At 38.2% G+C, this 14,212-nt stretch overlaps 1 protein-coding gene across 1 annotated transcript in view; it reads right to left on the reverse strand.

The window, feature by feature from the left end:
- Window positions 1–14,212, reverse strand: part of Tm9sf3 (transmembrane 9 superfamily member 3) — a 52,450-nt gene that overhangs the window by 16,380 nt on the left and 21,858 nt on the right. Inside the window, exons 5-8 of the mRNA XM_075974080.1 lie at window positions 12,760–12,837; window positions 7,572–7,703; window positions 5,323–5,489; window positions 1,588–1,682 (exon numbers count right to left, since the gene is read on the reverse strand). Coding sequence (XP_075830195.1) covers window positions 1,588–1,682; window positions 5,323–5,489; window positions 7,572–7,703; window positions 12,760–12,837 — 472 coding nt within the window. The remainder of the gene's footprint in view (window positions 1–1,587; window positions 1,683–5,322; window positions 5,490–7,571; window positions 7,704–12,759; window positions 12,838–14,212) is intronic.

Raw genomic sequence — 14,212 nt, forward strand, 5'->3', positions numbered from 1 at the left:
TGACCTCTTTATTAACCTGAATTTTTAGGGACTGTTCAAACAAAACTATCAGCACACAGTCTCAAACAGAACACAATCTTTAAATTACACTTTCTCAATCTGACATTCCTAGGCCTAAGTCTATCAATATTTAAGAACAAGTACAGTATAAAGAAGTCTGACAAACTGTCCTTAATTTATAATCAGACAAAAAACAAACTTATATACAGATATAAATCCATTTCCTATTTTACACAAACTTGTTTTCTGTCGTAGAGACTGGAACTCAGGGTTAGCCTAACTGGTTTCCAGCAGTGGAAGTTACACTAAGCACCTTGCATCCTTAGGATGCCTTCCTACACAGCAGGACTTCATATCTGGTGGTAGAGTTAGAGTCTGAACATCTAAATCAAATAGGAATCAATAATGATATGCCTGCAGGCCATCCAAAGAACTGTCTAAAACAAAGACACTGTCCACCACACTATATCTAGTAAAATCTACAAAATTAGCAATGGTAAACGTGGCCATATAGGAGGATTTTAAATGCTCCTCTGCTCTGATTTCCTACGACCTATAAAAGTTTTCAGGTTTCTGTACTAATCTTGAATTTGTGACAATCTTGCTGACTCGGCCTTCAAAGTAGTGGGACTATAGGTATGTGCCACTGTGCCCTCCCCTATTCTGCTCTGCTATTAGTAGAATGCTGAACATATACAAACACACAGATATAGGCATATACATATAAACATGTTTGTCTCTCTACATATATACACACACATACATTTATAGACAATATAATACAATATAAAGCAGAATCTCCTAATGCTGACCATGTTTAGATAGGCTGAAAAAAAAATTACAGTAGACTGTCTCTATACTTGAGGTCTTTCAAAAACCTTTCAGTTCTAAGTGAAAATGTGCATATTTATCAGTGTAAGAACCTTTCTGCCCTATGCTATTGCAGGAAGAGTAAAAAATCGTCAAGACTCAGAACGTCACCACAGAAAGAAGCACCACCATGCATCACCCTCATCTTTGGGGGTCAGTAACAGCAGGGCAAAGAGGGTATTTAGGATGAAATCCTTTCACCTGAGACAATGACACAGAATAAATCTTTATGAGGAGTCCTTTGATGAATACTGGAAGAGACACTAGTATCCTAATATCCTACCATCATCTGCGAGCTTTATTCACAGGCATTAAGCATCCAAAAAACAAACTTCTATAGTCACCCATAAATAGTAACTTTATGATGAATAAATATAAAGGTGGGCTCACCAGAAGCACATTTAGGGAGCTAAGTACCTCAAAGAAACATAACATCAGTAATTTAGGTGTACTCTTGTACATGTTTGGTGCTAACTTCACAATGAAAATTATTAATTATTCACAGTTTCAGGAAATAAAACACAAAGGTTCCATAAAAACAAAATAGAAAACATAATAGAGTTGATAAACTGTGATTGTTTGATATATTGCGATTGATATGCACAATATAACAAGGGCCTTTACTATCTGTACAACCTGTACTGCCCATTTTAAATTTCAAATACTCCTCAGCAGAAGGATACCATCAAGATTCAAGAGTGCTAACTCCTAAGTTACCTCCTTGTCGAGCATACAGACTTCCTCCAAAATACCCATTCACTGGAGACGTAGCAGCATAGACAAATATGGCTGTACTGAGCATCGATCCCCTCCTGAAAAGGCATAAAAACAAGCATGACAAATCAAAACAAAACAAAACGAAGACATGGAGTATGTCCCCTTAGCATTACTTTAGTATCAAAGATCTATTGAGTAGAAGAGAAAAACATCCTATCATGGATCACAAAAAAAACTATAAAATATTCCCAGTCAAAGGTAGCTTAAATGGTACCAAGTTATATCTAGTCTACAGCTGAATCTGCAATACCGTCTAAATAAACACTTCTCATTTCTTTGGCACCAATGACAAGCTGGCACTAAAGCTCTACTTATAACTCTATACAGCAATTCCATCACATGGGACAGGATATACTGTTTTAAAAATAAAAGATATCAGAATATTTCTTTTTCTATAACTGGTTCAACACTAAGGTTTCTGTCTGCTACCAAAAATAATATTCAAATAGGATAATTTATATTAAATGCTACTATTTTAAGTGACACAACATGTCTAGACTTATTTTATCTAGGCTCATTTTTTCTGTAAAGGATAATTTTTAAAAAATGTTTACTGGTCTACAAGGCAGCTTTATGTCAGATGGACAATCTCTAGCCTCTTCCCAATAATGATATCTAGAGAATTAAATCAACCTTCATGTTGAGTGCAACTATAAAAAACTATTTCTAAAATGCCTAGTTGAAAAGAGATATTAAAATAAATGACAGCATAATTTGCTATAAAGTAGAAATATTTACTATTTATGAACATCCTACAGATTACAGCCCACTGGTTTGCACTATGTAGCATCTGTTCAAACACCTGTGCTCATTTCTTTACAGTGGCTGCGAAAGTAGATGAATATGCGCAGTGCACCTCGACAATGCAAACACTGCCGTGTTCATCTCCAGCCACATCCAACTTGACCCAAGTGTAAACATCTGACAGTCTCAAAAAGATCACAGATCTCCAAATAATCAGTTTAAAAAACAAACAAACCTGTTTTTGGTTTTGTTTGGGGCTTTTTTTGGCACTAGGTTTCTCTGTGTAACAGCCCTGGCTGTCCTGGAACTAGCTCTTGTAGACCAGGCTGGTCTCTAACTCAGAGATCCGCCTACCTCTGCCTCCTAAATGCTGGGATTAAAGGTGTGTGCCACCACCGCTCATGAACCCAAATGTCATACATGCTAATTTACTCCTTCCGCACAAAGATTAACAAATATGATCCATTCTCTTTATAAATGTATTTGTCTACAGATATAGCTCTAACTACAAAGAAAATAGAAAGAGCTGGTTTTAGTGTAAGATGAACCTAACACTAGGCAGAAGTTCTTAGTATCAACAAAAAGAGCTCAAAAAACTGGCCCAGAGTATAAAATGACTTTCCAGGTTAAGTCTGCAGTCTCCACTTAGAATAGTTTTAGCATTCAGAGCTATCTTTTGTTTCTTTGTTTAAAAATACAAACATTTACCCCCACCCTCCGACTAAGCCACTTTCATTTACAATGAGGAGTCCACAGTGACAGCCATTCTCAAGACAGGAAGGAGGCTGAAGAGGCCTTACCATCCCCACTGAGAGACTGCACAGGAAGTAGGATGAGCAGGCTCTCCAGAGCCAGCACCGCACATCAACCGGCACCACGGTGCCACCGTTCTTCCACCTACACCTTCCAAATGCTTCTCCTTTGATTGTCAGTGACCACACAGGCAAAGCAATCTTCCCCTTACATTAGCTGCTCCTCATTCTGAAGAGCGTCGCGTCACTGGAGCGGCTCACACCAACCCCACATGCAGATGTGCCGCTCTTCTCACCATTTCACATGGCTATGCCACCATTTTCATTGCCATAACATGCAAATTAAAAACTCTGAAATTCGATCAAAACCGGTTTATCACCCTTTAGTAGCAGTGTGTAATTCAGTCAAAGCCCTTCACCTCTCTGAGCTCTACTTTCCTACCCGTAGGACAGACATGCAACATACAGGGTTGATGCACACACTGAAGGTGCAAATGTGCACACAGTAAAAACATGGGACCCTGACTTCTCCATCATAACAATCCTGATAGCTTTGCCACTTTTAAATAACTACATACACACTGAGTAAACACAACACCTACTTTTCATAATAACAGGCAGAATGTTGAATGGCCTGCCCTTAACACCACCTATTAAAGAACTGAAGGACATTAAATCAGAAGAGTCTGCATTAACAAGAGCTGCGAAATTCTAACACTTCATTTTCAAAAGAAAACCACAGCAAAAATTTGGACTAGCAAAGCAAAAACTGGGATGCTAGAAAAGTTAATTTTTAATCACAACACTAATATAATAATAATGGGGTTAACCTCAACTCAGGAGTGATGAGCTTGAATCAGCACTTAGCATAAAGCATGACTGCCTGGCAGATTTGTGTTTGTTTTGCTTTGGTTTTTTCTACACAGGATTACTCTGTGTAGTTCTAGTTGTCCTGGAGCTCACTCAATAGACTAGGCTTGCCTTGAACTCACAGAGATCCAACTGCCTCTGTTTCCTTTCCTCAAGGAACTATGCAGCAGAGGAACAGAAATTTAGTATACGGTTAAATTAAAAACCATTTTTATTATTATTGTGTACGTGTGATCTGTGCCTGAGTGTGGACATGCACGTTATAACATGTGTTTGGAAGACAGACAGCAACTTTCTCAAGTCAGCCCTCTCCTTCCACAGTGAGAGCAAACTAAGGCCATCAGGGGTGTTTACAGCTATTTTATGTTCACAACTAAAAAACCATTCTTTCAGCAGCACAAATTTATTTTTGGCCATGAAATGCTATACACATATAAGAAAGAATGTACTATGAAATGAAATGTAACGAGTAATTCTGACTGAGAAATTCACAGGCTGTCTGATGCCTGGATTATAATGAATATACCCAGACACCCCAGTGCATTTGTCTGTATATGCTGGGGTTCTCTGACAACAAGGTGACAGGACCACACTCAACAGAGCCTGAGCTTGCTCAGCAGGTAAAGGTCAATGCAAAGGTAAATGGTAAAGGTGCTTGCTGCCAAGCCTAACAGTCTAAGTTCAAGCCTAGGAACACACGGTGGGAGCGGAGAAAGAACTCCTAAAAGAGTCCTCTGACGTCCACATTTGTGCTGAGGCATGCACATGCCTATACACACACACACACTTGAGCACACAAACACACATATACAAACAAACAAAATGATTTAAGAAATGTTGGCAAACGGCTTTGCTAATAAAAAATATACCCAAAACCATGCCAAGACAGCATACTGACTTAGGACTCTAAAAAATAAAACAATACTGTAAAGTGCTTTGTTTTACTCTTGTAGAGATCTCAGCCTGAGTACAAATGTGAAGTACTAATTTGGTGACTGAAATTATAAAGATCCAGTTGAATCTAAAAAAGTGCCTGTTTCCATTTTCAAACAGCTCTGGACTGAAAGTAGCTCTGTCTAAGGACATAACCAGTATAACTTGGAATGGTCAGCAATGCTGGAAAGTTTAAGCATGTATAGGGAAACATGATTCAAAATACTTAAGAGTTAAAGGTTAAGATCTGTCTGCAATAATAGCATGGACAGTATTACTAAAATAAGCAAATATTTAATAATGATTGACTTAATAGATTACAATGACTAAAAACATTATTTACAACAACAAAAAGTGATAAAGTACAAGCACTTACTCTGTATATAAATCCTCTATCATGGCAACAATAATAACAATGAGAGACACAGCAAATATCTGACATCCAGAACCAATGAGAGAAGAAAATATCAGAGGGTGACTTGATGGTCTAAACACATCTCCATGCACCTGCTTCCATCCATATTCATCTCCTAGGTCTCTGTCCTGTATGTAAGACATATAAATATGTATAAAAAAATCAACCCATTCAGAATCAAATTGAAATACAGTAGATAGGAAAGAAATACAGTTGTAAGCTCCCTTCTTCCACACTTACATCTTTCTAAGAGTTCAAAATACTGAGGACTAATGTGTATGCTGTGAATACATTTTATCACCATTGGTTAATAAAGAAGCTTCTTTGGCCTATGGCAGGGCAGAATATAGCCAGGTGGGAAATCCGAACAGAGCTATAAGGAGAGAATAGGTGGAGTAAAAGAGATGCCATGTAGCTGCTGAAGGAGAAAGACACCAGAACCTTACTGGTAGGTTATCTCAAGGTGATACACAGAATAAAAGAAATAACTTATTTTAAGATATAAGAGCTAGCCAATAAGAAGCCTGAGCTAATAGGCCAAACAGTGTTGTAATTAACATAGTTTCTGTGTGATTATTCGGGTCTGGGCAGCTGGGAAACCAACACACAGTCTTCATTTACAGAAGACAGACATTTACATTTCAAAGTGAAAGTAACTCCTCTCCTAATAACTCAGAATGTTATGTTTACTGTATTGAGATTCATGAAGGTAAAAGTGGGGGAGAAAAAAGGCTAGGGAGCAAAATAAACAACTTGGAAGAGTTAGGGTCTCTCCTAGAACTGCTTTACTCTCAGGCCCTAGTCTTCCACTCACACAGTGACTAAGGTTCACCACCATCAATGGCCAAGCAGGCAAGAAAAGAGAAGTATATTTAAACCAGTACTTGCCCTAAAAACATAAAAATGCCCTTTATACCCCAAAGTGAATATTGGATATGGATATTTAGTCATCTATAGCTTTAAAAATAAAATCTTTATTTACATTCAGCCTAAATAACACCCAAAGATCCTTAAATAATTTCTGACACAAAATTTCTTAAGGAAAATAAAGGAATTTTTTACCATTATAATAATATGCTTAGGATGTTAAAATTTGATATTTTAAACTGCTTCTCAAACCTATTTAATTAAGTTCACCTAGGTATTAGTATTCTATGGAACACACTACTGTCCTATAAATTAATAAAAAAAATTAAGGATAAATCTCTTTCAAATCATTAAACTTAATGTATGTTAATCCTTCCACCCACCCCTTAATTCAACACTTAACAATATTTTTAAAAAATATATCAAAACTAGCCTACATCTTCCTAAGTGATTCTGAAATCAGAAGCTATAATCTGTAAACTAAAGTTTGTTTCCTAAGTATGACATATGGCACCACACTTATTTGGTGACAAAAATCTGGCTGGAGAATACAAGTTTATTTGTCTCGCTTAGGGGAACATTTAAGTCCTACTGAAAGAGGAAAAAAAAACTATTTGAATAGAGCATGACTCTAGATCTCACAGAGAACATTATTATTATTGTTTTTAAACTTTGCAATGCTAGGATTAAACCCAACACTAGGCAAGAACTTTCCCACTGAGCCACAACCCCAGAAAAGTAAAACTTGGCTCAATCTCCTGGGCTCAAGCAATCCTCTTGCCTCAGTCTCCTGGATATCTGGAACTACAGACATCTGCTATTGCACCTGGTTTTATACACCTGCCCTTACTAACCTAGATTAGAAATTGTAAACTATATACCAGCATTGGAAATACAACAGCTGGCTGGAGAGATGGCTCAGCAGGTAAAGTCTGGCCACCTAAGTTCAACCCCTGGAACCCATGTAAAGGTGGAAGGAGAGAACCGACTCCATCAAGTTGTCCTCTGACCTCATCATACATGCTCCTAGCATGCATGCCCACAGACGCCATACACATAGACGATACTAACAAATCATTTTTAAACTTTAATAAATATAATAAACAGTCTGGAGAAATGGCTCAGCAGTTAAAAGCACACTGCTCTTCAAGAGGACCCAGGTTCAATTCCCAGTGTCCACATCAGGTGGCCTGCAAACACCTGAAACTCCAGCTCCAGGGGGAATCCAATACCTCTAACCTGTCCAAGCACCAGTATAACACACACACACACCCCTAAAATAAAATAAATTTAGTAATATGAAAAATAGCTGTCATTAACTATAAAACAGAATGTTTACTCACCATGTCATCCATTTCTTCTTCTTTACTGTATCGGGCATAATCTTTTCTTAAAGTTCTCATTAAAATCATTGAAACTAAACCCACTAAGAAGATCACCATCATGAAGGAATTGAAAATTGAAAACCAGTGAATCTAAAATAAAAGAAAATAAAGTGTTACCAGTGTGAAATATCAGTTAAAAAATTCATGTTTCATGTCAACTGTATGTTAATGGGAAAAAAACAGCATTCTTATATCTTTTATAAAAAAAACAAAACTAAACTTCAGAGACAATTGGGTAGGTGTTCAGCATGACAAAGAGCTAGCCTTCCTTACAACCAACTTCCATGAAGCATGCTATCATCATAGACTTTTCAAGTCACACTTACTAAACCACTTAACTATTATTTAGCCATAAAGCATATACAAATCAACTTTACATGGAAAGCACATGGGCAATGAAGGCTTTAACTTAAGTCCTGCAAACTGTGCTCTGTGCAGTGTAGCGATGATGGATGTACGGGACAGCACGTGCTGGCAGGACAGCAGGTAATGTGTGCGCTCATCTAACTGACCAAAACCCGAAAACCTTACAAGGCCTACAAGGCCGCTGCCCCCACCATCACTACCATTACTATGGACACAGGCTTCCTTCCTTCCTGAGGATCTGCTTCACCTGCTTCCAGTTAGTCCCGCCCGATCACCCTCGCACTCAGCTTTCTCCCCAGTCTTCCAGAACAGTAAGTGTTCCTTAACTCCTCAATGTTCTCAAGGCTCTTGCCTTTGACATCATTTGTACATTTGTCACAAAAACATGTCCAGAGTATGGCCTATAGTAACAAAGAACTACTTTATCACCAAAAACATCTTAGAACTCAGTACATCTGACCTGAATTAAGTCTGTAGATCTGCACACTTACTCTGTTATTTCTATTTTACCCTCCCAAAGGTCCTTATGTGTATTTCTGAATGTTTTCTCCTCTTCAAGTTTCCAATGCCATGTTTTCTCTTGTTATCTAGCATCCAGTATAAAACAACCTTCCAAGATGTATCCTCCTAGATGTGTGTTGCTCCATTTTTACTGTTCCCACTGGGTAATAGATCTCATTCCCACTAAGGCGTTTCCCTGCTTGTGCCCCCCACCCCACCCCGCACCACCACTGCCTTCTTCCAGCATCAGCAATCTCCCTGTACAATGACGACAGCTTTCACTCAGGCCAATGTGCTAAGGATGTGCACCAAGGTGAAGAACAGTCTCGGCTCTATAACCTCCCTGAGCTTCAGGGACAGGACAACTCTATGGCTCTTCCTGAAGAGCAGATGACCAACTGCCTCTGCCTCACACAAGAACCTTCCTTCTCTCCTTCCACCACTAACTTACCTATTGAGCGCCTACTAGAATTATAAATAAAACAATGAATGCTTATTTTGGAAACTTCCCAAAAAAGGTACTATTTATCAAAAAAGTACAACTGAAAATTTGTACAAAAGCAGTCTGTAATTTGTTTCCATTTCCATTCCTGGAATCACTACAAGGTTTAAACAGTAACAGGAAAGCAGAGTAGTGTGCAGCACATCACAAACTGTGCTGGGATTCCTCATCTTTTACAGTGCATACCTCATTCTTGTACCAAACCTAACCAACACTTTCCAAACGGGAAACATTTCTTCCCTCACCTCTTCACAATTTGATCCACCTCCAAAGACCTGCAATGAATTTCTGAGTTTTTTACATTTATTAATTTTGTATGTATGTGTGTACGGATCAGAGGACAACATGTGAAAGTTCTCACATTCCGTGTGGGCTCCAGAGATTGAGCTGAAGTCGCTTTTACCACTGAGCCAGCTCACTGGCCACTGCAATGTACTTCTAAATTGATATCTCTCTGCCAATTCTGCCCTCTGCTGACACTCTACCATTCCAACGCACTAACTGCCGCTTATCTAAACTGATTTATCTCTCTGCCAATTCTGCCCTCTGCTGACACTCTACCATTCCAACGCACTAAATGCCGCTTATCTAAACTGATTTATCTCTCTGCCAATTCTGCCCTCTGCTGACACTCTACCATTCCAACGCACTAACTGCCGCTTATCTTTCACCTGTCCACTCTGGTCACCCTTGGCCAACTTTTCCAAAGGCTCCAGGTCTTGGCAATCAACCATGACTCTAGGCTCACAAACGTTTAACTAGCTTTCTGATGATAATGTTGGCAACACCTGCAGCCCTCACCTGCTCAAATCTCCAGCTTTCAAACACTTTCACTAACTACCATCACTTCCACTTAAATGTCTTTGTGGAATTCCAGGTTGGGACTACCCTTAGAAAATCCATAATCTTCCCTCAACATACCCCAGTTATTTCTTATTCTCTAGCTGCTATTAATGAAACTAATATTTAGCTTTGAAAATTTAGAACTATGTTTGCACCTTCCTTAATTCTTCATAAGTAACAGTTATTAAACTTAAAAGATTTTAGTTTTAATTGTATATCTGTAGCAGTGTATGGGTATGCACATACATATATGGGTGCCTGCGGAAGCCAGAAGAGGAATCCTCCGGAGCTGGAGTAACAGGCAGTTGTGAACTGTCAGACATGGGGGCTGGAAACTAAAGTCATGTGCTCTGCAAAAGTAGTAAGTGTTCTTAATTTCTGAGCCATCTCTCCAGCCCTAATTATTAAACTTCTGTTTTCCTTCAAAATGTATCCCTTCCTCTGCATCCCATGGTATCATCTCACAATTTAACAAGACTAATTTCTGCTTAGCCTGTTGTTGCTGTTTAATCTCTCTCCTTCTTTCCAATGTATGCTGTACAAGGTTCTCAAGCAAATCTTTCTACAATGCAATGTTCACTATCACTACTGTTCTAAAACTTACAGAGCTCAATTTCCTCATGTCCATGGCTTTCCACATCTTCAATGCCTGCCTTCATTAAAATTCCATCCCCACTCAGTGACCAAGCACAGCATACTGACTTTCATCCTATTTTCCATACACTGTCTTCTCACATGTGATTTATATTCCTTTGTAAATCCTCCCTAGTCTTCAAGGTCCAAGTCAGACAGGGCCCTCTCCACCACAGAGCCTTTCACTTGCAGACTGCAATTATTCATAGGAATTCTGCTCAGAGCTCCATGAGTCCCAGGAAAGCTTAACACAAAGCTGTATTGGTTTACACAAGGAGGGTAGATTTTTACTCAGGCTAATATACTAAGGAAGGGCATGAATGGGAAGGGCGATTTTGATTCTGCTACTCACACTGGGACTCTGTGGCTTCCCCTCCAACAACTTACTCACTGAGCACCCATTCGAATTATAAATGAACAATTAATACACTACACCCTGAAATGTTTGTCTCCGATATGCCATGTGAACGCGTCATAAAGGCATCACCAAGGATTTCAAAAAGCAGTTTAAAATGAAATGGCAGATGTCTCCAAAGATGGGATTTTTGTTTTCACTTAAGAAATTAACCCCGAAAGGGTCAATAGAAGGGGGAAAACATGTATGACACAAATCTTTAGCCAACTATCCAAGGTTGCAAAGAGAAAAATTTTATATACAGTTAGTAATAAGGTATGCCTTAAATGTTAAAATTTCCCACATGAATGGAGCTAAAAATTATTGCGTAAAATAAAGCAGAGAAAGACAAGAACCACACTATCTCATTTGTATGTGGGATACACAAGTGCTCTCACTGAAGCTGACAGCAAACAACGGGTACCAAGAGGCTGAAGACAACAGGAGTGGGGGACAGGTTGGGTCAAAGTCACCGAGAAGGTGGGAAGGATGTAATGTTCTGGTGGGTTGTCTGCATACAAGGTGTTCTTCTTTTGTAGGTATTGTAGGTATTTATGTGAAATTACGTACAAGGTTTCTTTTATAGGTATCTTCTTTTGTAGATAGATGACAATGTACAATACATTTCAAAAGTGATTTTGAATGTTCTTTTTAAAAAAGTTTTATTACATTTATTTATCTGGTGTGTGGTCAGTTCTCTTCTTCTACCATGTGGACCCCGGGGACTAAATGCAGGTCAATAGATTTGACCTACTAAACCATCTAAATGGCCCCTTATGTTTCCATAATGAAGAAATGATAAATATTTGAATTTGAGGAGATGTTTAATTTGGCTTAAACAGTGCATTTTATACATACATATATATGTATCAGATGTTACCTCATAAATATATATAACTTGCATGTTTTATGTATCAGTTTAAAATATAAATTTTAAAATTTAAAGTATTAAAGTCTCTAATGAGGTTCTCTGGTATTTTTTAATCTAAAAAATACAACCTAAGGTATAAACTTTAAACCAATCCTACATTAATACACTGTCAACAACCTGAAACTTCTAACATTCCTTTGGCACTACTCTAAAAACTATACCATGTGGTATACTCTTGAGACATTTATACTGGGAAATAGTTATGAAAATAATAAAACATCACTGATAAGCTTTTTGGCTATGATTAAGTATAAAACTAATAATGCAAACAGATATTGGCGATTACTGACTCTACCAACTGCTGCACTCCAGTGCCCCCTAGTGTTGCTAATCCTAAGTGTCACCTGTTTATTGCTAAATTTTTAGACCATGACTGGAGACAAGTGACACTACCAACTGTACTGCCTTGAACTGAGCTTGAGTTCCAGCCAAACCCCAACCTAAATGCTTCAGGCAACTGAATGTCTGGATGCAGAATGAGGACTATGGGAAGCATTTATTCCCTTTCTTGATGTTCCATTTGGAAGGATTTCTACTGGAAAAACCTGCATTGTTCTCTCATCCCTCCTTTCCAAGAGATGCTCCTTTCTGCTGCTGCTCTCCACAGATGCCCATGTAGGGAAGTCTGCCAATAATAGTTCACCATCAACAGGTAAGGTCTGTCTAATTCTGAGTTTCAGTACTAAGACACCCATCTGACCATGTATGGTATGAACCACTTTTCCAATATCAACATCATTACAATTAAAGTGCTGTATCTGGCTTCCACATACTGTGCTTTTCCCTGTGTATCTCTTAACTGGTTTAGACTATAGTATCACGCCAGCTATTTTTATTATTCCTCTAAATTTACATCTGAAATCACCAGTAGTTATTTCTTGAAATCACAGTCCTTAGCATAAAGATCCACATAGGCAGATGCTCAATGTGGAACTGATTTGCACACAAAGCTCTATCTTAAAGTACAAACACCTACCCTATGTTGAAAAAAGGATGGATCAAGATATTTGTCGAATCGATCTTCAAATCTTACATCTGATTTTTTCCATTTTACCTGAAAAAAAAATCCCACTTGAAAATTAAGGCCAATAAATAATTAACAATCTAATGCAAAAACTCATAGAAAATTCAGAAATACTGACACATTTAGAATTAAAATGGTGAGAAAATACAGACAGTACCAGAAGTTTTCTTTTTTAATTTTATTACTTTATGTGTATGGGTATGTGTCTGTGCACTACATGTGTGCAGTGTGAGCAGAGGCCTGAAGAGGGTACTGGATCCCCTGGAACTAGAGTGAAGATGTTGTGAGCTGCCCTGTAGGTGCTGGGCATTTAACTTAGGTCCTAACCCCTGAGTCATCTCTCCAGCCCCAGTGAGAAGTTTAAACAAGTACAATATTACATCTTTCCTTAGAGGGATCATTTCACCTCTCAGGGACTAACTACTGTTGACTGACATACTATCTAGTACATGTGCCAACTCATCTTACAAGTATTTAAACCAATTGAAATAAGAATAAATATTTTGTCTTTAAATTGTGGTTTATGGCATTTATTAAATTTCTTTGTACAGTTATGATGTGGGATTCCCCTCTGTATGCTGTGAATACCAACGGTTAATAAAGAAACTGTCTTGGGCCTGCGCACGGAATAGGTAGGTGGGGAAAACTAAACTGAATGCTGGGGAAAAGGAGGAGTTAGGGAGAAGCCATGTAGCCCCATAGGAGACAGTTAGCCAGTAAGCCACAGCCACGTGGCAATACACAGATTAATAGAAATGGGTTAAATAAATATGTAAGAGTTAGCCAATAAGAAGCTAGAACTAATGGGCCAAGAAGTGATTTAATTAATACAGTTTCTGTGTGATTATTTTGGGGCTGGGAACAAAACAAGGGGCCTCCGCCAACACAGTAATATAACAATTACTTATATTTGGTACATGTAAACAAAAAGAATTTCCAAAACTGCCTATAAGCAAAGGGATTCTTTCTAATGACCAGGAAATAATTTTCTTCCATCATTTTTAAGCTAAGAGAATGGAATTAATTTCATAGCTGCTAAAGGACTCTGAGAAGCTCTTACTGTCTTAGGAATAAGTCTTACCATCAAATAAAGCAGATCATAGCAATCTGCACCTACCCACCGACTTTCATACCATCTCTATTTGTGACAGCAAATGAACAGAGATATAACATGGGCTCCTGCAACCTAAAAACATGGCTGAGTTATGACCTTCTGGTGGCGATGGTAACCATGTTAGAGCAATGGTTAACACACTACCGCACTGCATCCTATCCCACAAACCCTTCCTTTAGGAGACTTAATGTAGATACACAGAGGAATTATGCTGCATCTAATTTTCATTGTACTTTTATTTTCTAAGGTTTACAAACACAACTGTTTCTTCCTATACACAATTATTTTTAA

The sequence above is a fragment of the Microtus pennsylvanicus genome, chromosome 5 (assembly GCF_037038515.1).
Source record: "Microtus pennsylvanicus isolate mMicPen1 chromosome 5, mMicPen1.hap1, whole genome shotgun sequence".
Classification (NCBI taxonomy): Eukaryota; Metazoa; Chordata; class Mammalia; order Rodentia; family Cricetidae; genus Microtus; species Microtus pennsylvanicus.